General features: G+C 49.0%; 1 protein-coding gene across 2 annotated transcripts in view; it reads left to right on the top strand.

The window, feature by feature from the left end:
• Positions 1-7,517: 7,517 nt before the first annotated feature.
• Positions 7,518-8,387, top strand: part of DCP2 (decapping mRNA 2) — a 33,481-nt gene continuing 32,611 nt past the window's right edge. Inside the window, exon 1 of one of the 2 annotated variants that reach the window (XM_030005854.2) lies at positions 7,518-7,870. In XM_030005854.2, the coding sequence (XP_029861714.1) occupies positions 7,818-7,870 (53 nt within the window). In that variant the 5' untranslated portion in view covers positions 7,518-7,817. The remainder of the gene's footprint in view (positions 7,871-8,387) is intronic. The other variant, XM_030005855.2, reaches the window with a different exon arrangement.

Below are 8,387 nucleotides of genomic sequence, written 5' to 3'. Positions count from 1 at the left end.
GGTGGAGGGGCGCCGCTCCGCCGCGGGGAGGCGGTAGCGGGGAGGCGGCAGCAGGGAGCCATCTTCCGCCGGCCCTCGGACTTGCGCCCGCGCCGCGAAATGGAGGTCGGGGGGCGCCGCCTGGCCTGGGCAGGGCTCCCCCCTCCTTGTTTCTGGGCAGCCCCGGGTACAGGCCGTGCTGCAGCACAGGGGAAGGGGTGAACCGGCGTCTGCCTGCGGCCTCCTGCCGCCCTCCAGCAGGCGGGGCGGTCCGGCTGCGGCCGTGTCCCTGCCGAGGCGCCGGGACTGATTATTAAGCTTAGAGGGGCGACCTGGGAGAGCCCTGCAAGGAAGGTGCTCCTTGTTGGAGTGAGCAGGTAGTGAATCCCCCGCGTAAACGAAGCTAAGGAGGAGGGGGGCCCACACATAGCCAGCTCCAGTCCCCTAAAATTGCTCAGAAGGCTTTAAAAAAAAAAAAAAGGCAGCCGTATGCGTTATCACTAATTTCAGATGTGATGAGCAAATGTCAGAAACGGATGGTAGGAATTGACGTGATGTGGAAGAAGGGTTATGGTGACAACATTGCACGGCTACGCAAAAGGTGTGTGACAAGACCGAGGGCAGTGGCTGCTAGCAGTAATTACCCTCGAATTTGTGGTGTGCACAATGTTCTTGCCAACTAAATATAATTTATTGGCTATGATGTAGTCCTGGAAACTTCCATGGCTGGGCTGACCCTTCCCAGCAACTCCTCTGCATTTGACTCAGCATTACAACTCGTAACACAGCCCTTCTGTGCCTTCCTCAAATCTGTGTCACTCATAAGCATGCCAGAAAATAAAAATCAGACTTCTAAAGATTTTTTTGTGTGTCTTATCGTCACCTAGAAGAAGAAAGAAAAATTTAAATGTAAAAAGCACATTCTGCATTCCAGCTGTCATTGTTTTGGGGGAAGGCATCTTGCAAAGAATTTAAAACAAGTTTGTTTAACTCCTGAAATACCTTTTCTTCTTTCAAGTAGCTTATTAAAGGCAGAGGTGAGGAGAAGAGGGAGACTAATACCTAGTTACCCTGGTTAAAAGGTTTGTCCTATAATTTCAACCTTTTTTGGTGACTAAAGGTTTAATCTTGTTTAATGGAATCATAAAATACAGTTAAAAGGTATTTCTGGAGGTTATGTAGTGCAGTCTTCTGCTCAAAGCGGAGCTAATGCCAAAGCTAGACCATGGTGCTCAGGGTTTGGAGCACTGGGGTCTGAAAATCTTCATGGATGGAAATTCTGCAACCTGCTTGGACAGCCCATTGCTATGCTTAACTGCAATCACAGAGAAGATTTTTTCCCTCGTGTTTGAAATTGAAATTTCCCTTGATGTCACATGTGACTCTTTCATCTTGTCCTTTGCCCTGGTCCTCTGTACCTCTGAGGAGGGTCTAGTTCTCTTTAACCTCCAAACAGACAGCTGAAGGTAGCAATCCGATGTCCTCATTTACCCTTCACTTTTGAGAACAAGCACAACCACCCCAGATCCCTGAGCCTGCTCCTATGCCATGTGTTCCAGCCCCCTTCCTTTCCTTTTCTTTGCTGTATCCATCTGATGTGTCTTGGCCTTTACAGAGAATGTGGGGGACTGTTGGGACAGGGGTTACATAGCATGAAGGGTGCTGCTGCTTTTAAATTAATAATGACTAGTAACAGTGCCAGATATCCTTAAGAAATGGTCCTTAACAAGATGTGTGTGAGATTTAATTCTCAGCTGCAGACAGAACAAAATTCTATACCTGAATTTAAAATACAGCAATATTAAAAATATTAGCAACTTCACCGAGATTTGCTTTTTTGTCAAGTACAAGGACATTGCTGTGTAGCAATCCCCCATTCTAAAAAGAATACTTTGCTATTCTGATGTACCTAAGGGTTAAAAGTGACATAAGGTAAGCATCACCAAAGGATGCAGAAAGCAGTGTGACCCTTATTTTGCTTATGGATATGCTGGGATGTGGAGAAGTTATAGGACCTGCTAAGTTCTAAATGAGCAATTCTCAAACTGAAAAGGGATCTGCGGACTCAGATCATGTTTTGCAGGAGTGCAAGAAGCCCCATGGAAGCTTACTTTGGTCTTTTGGGTTTTGTTTTCTCTACCGTGCTCTCTCTCCTCATGCTCCATATTGTCCCTCTAAAAATTCTGGGTTTTTTCATCATACCTGTAAGACTGAGGGACTGAGGAGGAGAGCAGATACGACACAAAACTATTCTCGAAAAGGGTATCTAATAAAAATGTTAAACACAACTGAATTCCAGCTGAGTTTTCATAGTAACTGTTTGCATTTTTGTTCTTTTATTCAAAAACATACTTTTAAATGTGGCATTAATATCTCCCCCAGTTAATCTGTGCTAGACAAACATTTTCAGTGTACTACAATGTGCTGGGTAAATTCCTTTTAGCAGTAACGAGCATAACTGTTTTGTTTATGATGCTTTAATTGTTATGGAGCGAGAGAAAAATGGGTTAGAAGAAACAAACTGGAAAGGCAAATAGAAACAAAGGTAGCGTACTGTACTAGAAAATAACAATACTCTTCTAAGACAATACAGAGAACACACAATATGGGGTAGTGCTCCTTCTTGTTCCCAGAAAAGCCTCAAATTAAGAACAAGGAAGGAATACTGTAACCTGAAGGAGCTAGCCTAGAGAGGAAAGTTAAAGGAGGATCGTGTGACCTGTCAAGGAGCTTCTGCTGGAGATGAGGAAAAGCAGAAAAAAGTAGCAGGACTATCCTGTGGAGGACCAAGAGATGAGTGCCTTCCCACCTTGCAAGTTTTGAAAGTAGTGATGTCCTAGATATCAGAACCAAAGCACATGCAGTAGTAGCCTGTTTGTCCAGGCTACTCTGCTTACAGCTGTAGATTATCACGATATACCGAGCTGACATCTAAAGTCACAGGCTACAGGACACACCTGGGCTGGAAAGAGGAATTGCACCCTTGGACCATATGCAGACCGGCAGGCTGCATATTCTGCCTGCGGAGGGTTGCATTCTGAAAAGAAATAAAAGAAAACAGCATGTAACAGAGTTATTTCCTTTCTGTTGTCCTCTATTCTTCATTTTCCCTTTTTGTACCCTGTTTTTTTGTCTGCCTTTATTTTCCAGTTAATGCAAATTAGTATCTTTGCTTCTCCACTTTGATGTTTTAAGCTATTTAGTCTGATTTTAGGATCAGAATGGCCTAGGGACTAGATGTACTCACTGACTTCTTTATCTGCCTTCCACACTACATGTCTTTTCACCCTGAGGTGTGGTCTACTCCTATCATCCATCCAGAGTCAAAGGCTAGCCTCTGGCTTTAGCACAGGTCTGTACTCCTCCAACAATCTGCTTAACTTGGAGTTTGCCTGGATAGTCATGCCCAAAGGATGTGTAAATGTGTTACCTGGATCAGCTGGTTGAGCCTGTTTGAGTTCAGTGTTGCCTTAAGTAAACCATGCAGTCATGCCCTATAGCCTGCCCTGTGCTTTACTGCATGCTTGTCCTGTATGTATAAGAATGCACATGTTATTGCCATTAAATTAATGATTACCTGCAAAGTCTTAAATCAGAAAACTATTTGAGTGAATGTTAGGAAAAGCCTAACGCAGATTTTTCTGTGCAGGCTTATCACAGCTCTCTATACATAAAGTAAACATGGGATCACTGACTCTTCTTCTTCCACAGGTTCCCTACCGCCTCTGCAGGGTTCAGAGAACCTCACCAGGGTTTAGTTACCATACTTCATCCAAATCTTCTACTGAATGCATCTTATTATTATAATTTCTTGTGCATCACTACACATGCGGCCCCCTCTATGGTGCTTCTCATTTAATAAAAAAAGAAATCACAAACCCTGCCAGATTATTTTCAGAAGATCTTTGTGGCTGTCTTTCCTGAACAATCAGGGAACTGAGACAAACATGGATTTAAGCCTGAATTTTCATTAACTTTGTGCAGGTGATTTGGTATACTTAAACCTTGCTTCAAAATATTTTAACTATTTATGTTTCTCGGCATGGGTTATATAGCATTGGTTATATAGTATGTCCACCATCCACCTAAGATATAGGTCTGTGTGAGCTCTCCCACTCACCTTGTTTCTCATGTAACACACCAACTGAGCAGAGCAGGGGAGCAGTGCTTGCGTTGTCTCCTTGTAGCTTTCATGGAAATTTGACCCAAAATACCAGCTTGCAGCAGCTGGGGTTGCTGAGCTCATATTGCTCATGAAAGTTAAGTCAGTGCTTTTCAGCCCTCTTCCCTGCTACATCCATTAGCTATCTTCTGTTGGAGATTTTAGTATAGAAACCATTTATTGAAGGGCTTAGCGGAATTAATGCCTTTTTGTGATGACCTAGGCAAGCCTCAGACCAGCTCACTTGTTTGCAGACTCACTAGGATCCACCTCAGTCTTATTCTAATTAACATAAGCTGCAAACACGTGTTTATTAAGATCTGGGTTTGGCTGGTTCTTGATTTCTTAGAGTGTCCTCCTAGTCAATTCAATTCTATCTCCCACTTTGGTCAGCTTCTCCAAGCAAAACGTGTCTCCACCCTTAACTGTTGCTTTTCCCGTGCAATCTAGCTCCTCTTCTGAGACTCCTTTCTGACTGTGCAAACAGCTGACCCTTTTTTTTTAATTATTTTCTGCTACCTTCTCTCCTTGTCCCAGTGCAAACAGACAATAAACATTATTTTCCAAATATCCTATTGTTGCCTTTCTGACTGACTGCCAAGGTTGACTGGTAAGCAAAGATTAAAAACCCGTTTGACTACATCGCTGGGTGATTCTGCAGGTTGCTTGGACCTGTAAGGTGTTGCAGGTGACAGGTGAACTTCTCGATGCTATACCTGGCCCTCCTACTATCCTAACTGCCCTTGCAGCTTGACAAGAGGCACTGCCAACTTTGCCCTCAACACATCTGCGCATGGAAGTTCCCTGGAGGGGCCTAGGTATAGATTTATCTCTGGGGAAATATTATAACCTGAACATGTCAACTTTAAACTTGCTTTGCATAGGCTAATGCATGAAAGGAGAGCACGTTATTTTAGCAAAGGAATTAGAAAATGTACAGCAACATTCTAAGTGAGAAAAAAAACCCACAATGATACACAGTTACAAATCCCACTTATTAACACATTTTTTCTTACATTTGTGTTCTGGGTAGCCTAGAGTCTTTCGGCAATGTCTCAAAAATGGAGCAAGCAGGAATGTTCAAATGCATCTCTTCTCGGCCTTCTGTCCTAGGGGCTTGGGAGCACTGTCTATAAACTTTCATTATGTTCCTCAGTTAGTACATTTCTCCTATGTTAAGCAGCTTACTATCCAAGAGTGTTTTATAACTTAGGTACCATTTGACACATTTACTTTTTCATTTTATCAGGGTTTTTTTGCAGAAGCCATGAATGGGCTAATAGTAGCAGAGATGACATAAGCTGTCAAAGTGCATTTTCTAAAACACTGTTTTTTCTCCAGTTGTAGGAGCTCCTGGTACCACATCCGCATGGATGGGGTGGAGGGGAAGTAGCAGAGCAGGGAAATACATTAGTGGGAAGAGTACTCTGATACCTGAAAGGGATGCAGGTCATGTAACTTTTACAGAACCTCATCCATCTACCCTTTCTGGTAGAAACTGAACTGACTAGAACCCTGAGCAAGGAGATTTACCAATTTGCACTCAGACCCTTCCACCTGTCCCTCTGTCTAGCCATATTAATAGTATTGTTAGTACTTGACTTCCCTTCCTCTGCCAAAGTACTTCTGTACGTCAACATTGATGTGAGCCACCCATCACCTCAAATATCACAGCCGTAAAGGTAGTGGGTCAAAAGTAATTGTCAAATACCACTGTGTGGAGTTTGCAGAAGAGAGGCACCAATATATGTCAATGTGCTGCTTCTACTAAGATTGTGCTCTAAAGTCTTCTTATGCTATTGCTCGTTCTATACGTGGTTGAATGCCCTTCCTTTGTACTTCTGCAGCTATCATGGAGTCTCTCTTTAACTTTGGAAAGGAAGCAAAGGGATACATTTCTCACTTTCTGTCCTTAACAGTTAAGAAATGAGTTACGAATATACATGTGTTGGGTCTTCAGGGTAACACAGGGCTGGTGTCTTTGTTAGGTCCTTTCTTTATCCAACTGAGCCTGTGAGCACCCTGATTTTAATATTAAGTGCTTAATTCCATAGCACAGCCAGAGCCAAAATTTCTCTAGATCATATTTCTCTTTGTTGTATTTCTCTAGATTTTTTTCTCTGCTAGTGATCTTTTTCTTCTAAAAAGATTGCAGTTTGAACTGGGGAGTTGAATTGGCTCAGTACAAGGCCCAGTGGAATGACAAAAGTAGAGCAGCAGAGGGAAGCATAAAATGTGCCATCCTCCTTTTGGTGCTTTCAGGAAGTTAGACTGTGTGAATTCACTACCAACAGTTAAGCAGCTCCAGGCTGGCGCAGGTTATCATACCATCATCCTCCCGATCATCCGTTCTTATCCTCTCTCCTCTGCTGATACTGACCAAGCTGTTTTTTCTGGTTCTGGTAGCTGAAGTGGAAAACTATGCACTGCTTTACACATCAATTTTTCTACCGGTTGTCCCCTGTATCTCCCTGCGAGCCAGTGCAGAGGAGGATGGGACCGCAGCAGTGACAACCTCAATGAAATTGCCGTGGCAGTGCGGTCTGAGGCAGCTGAGGCACCTTGATGAGGAAGGGGCGAGGAGGGGACACGGCGAGGAGTGGACACGGCCAGAAATGCTTTAAAAAGTCACTTCTAACTGAAATCAAACGCGGCCTCAGAGACCGGCCCGCGGCGGCTGAGGCAGCGGCGGCTCAACAAGGGAGAGCCGCGATACCCTCTGCCGGCTGCGGCGGAGAGGTTTTCCCAGAAATGCCGTCCCGCCGGAAGCGTCGTTTGCCACGGCATTCTCCTCGACTCTGTACCGCAGGTAAAAATGCCTTCTGTACCTGGTTACTTACACTGCGAGGTTTAAATATCTCCAAGCGTTGAACTTCATGACTTCAGCCCAAAGCCTGGATGCTAACGGAAATGAATTAACGGAAAAACGGTGCTAGAGGCTTCGTATTTCTCTTCAAAGCCTGCGAATTCCAAAATGCTCCCCCACTCCCCCCTCCCGCCCCCGGTCCAAAGTGAATTTAACGCGTGGATGAGGAGGGTGAAGCAAAGTCTGATCTAGAGGACGCGGACCACCTCACGCCCAACTGCGGCACTCGCCGAGGATGGGAAAACCCTGTAACCCGGCCGGGGGCTGCGAGGAGCCGAAGGGCAAATGCAGGGCGCAGCCGCAGCGCGGCCTGCCTTGCCTTGCCTTGCCTCGCCTCGCCTCGCCTCGCCTCAGCGGCGGCAGCGCCGGCTCTCCCGCCTGCCACCGCCGGCGGCCGCGGCCTGCGCGGGCCGGCAGTAAGCGGCGGCCGCCACCAGCGGCCGCGATGGCCGCGCTACGGCTGGCGTGACGTGCCGTGACGTCGCGTGACGCACCTCGCGGCTCTGGCGCGCGGCGTCCCCGGCGCGCACGCGACGATGACGCCCCGGGCTGGCCGCAGAGCCCATTGGCTGCCTCCCGCGATCACCTGAGGGTCCCGTTCCCCCAGCAGCTCTCCAGCGGATTGGCTCGCCGCGTCAGGCCGCGCCGCCAGGCGGGAGGCCCCCCCGGCCGCCGGCGCGAGGCGGTTGGCGGAGGAAGCCGCCGCTCTCCCGCCGCCCCGCCCCGCGGGCAGCAAGGAGTCCCGCCCCCCCCCCCCCCCGCTGTGCCGCGCTTCGGGCTTCGCCGCGTCGGGATGAGCCGCGTTTTCCCATGGACACCAAACGGGCCGAGATCCCCAGCAGCGTCTTGGACGACCTGTGCAGGTAGCCGCGGGGCGGAGGCGTTCCCGGGCGCGCCTCACGCCCGCCGGCCCCGGCCGGCCGGCCGGCGCCTCCCCCTTCCCCCGCGCGGCGGCGCCCCCGTCCCGCGGTGCCGCGGCCGGCCGCGGCGGGGGGGGGCGGGGTGGGCGCCGCCTCCCCGGCCTGCCCCTTCTGCCCCGCCTGCCCCTTCTCCCCCGCGCCGCCCGATCCGTGGGGCCACGCTGGGCAGGCGTGGCGGGGGGGCTCCGAGGTTGCTCGCGGCTGCTGGAAGCGCTACGTGGGCTGGCGGGACTTCCAGGGTGGAGCGCGGCGGCCCCGGGAAAAGAGGCGGCCGTGGCAGTCCCGCTGCGGGCCGGGAGGCGGAAGGAAGGGGCTCGGTGCGGCTTCCCCCATGCCCGTGTGGGATTGCAGCCGCCGCCCTTGCGGCTTCGTGGCCCGGGCTCCGCGCGCCCCGTGGAAGGTGCCCCGGCGGGGCGGCGCTCTCCTCTGCCTTCAGCAGGACCTGAGGTAGGGCTGAACT

Source organism: Aquila chrysaetos, chromosome Z (assembly GCF_900496995.4).
Source record: "Aquila chrysaetos chrysaetos chromosome Z, bAquChr1.4, whole genome shotgun sequence".
Taxonomy (NCBI): domain Eukaryota; kingdom Metazoa; phylum Chordata; class Aves; order Accipitriformes; family Accipitridae; genus Aquila; species Aquila chrysaetos.
The sequence above is the reverse complement of the archived record's forward strand: the minus strand, read 5'-3'. Positions and strand labels throughout refer to the sequence as shown.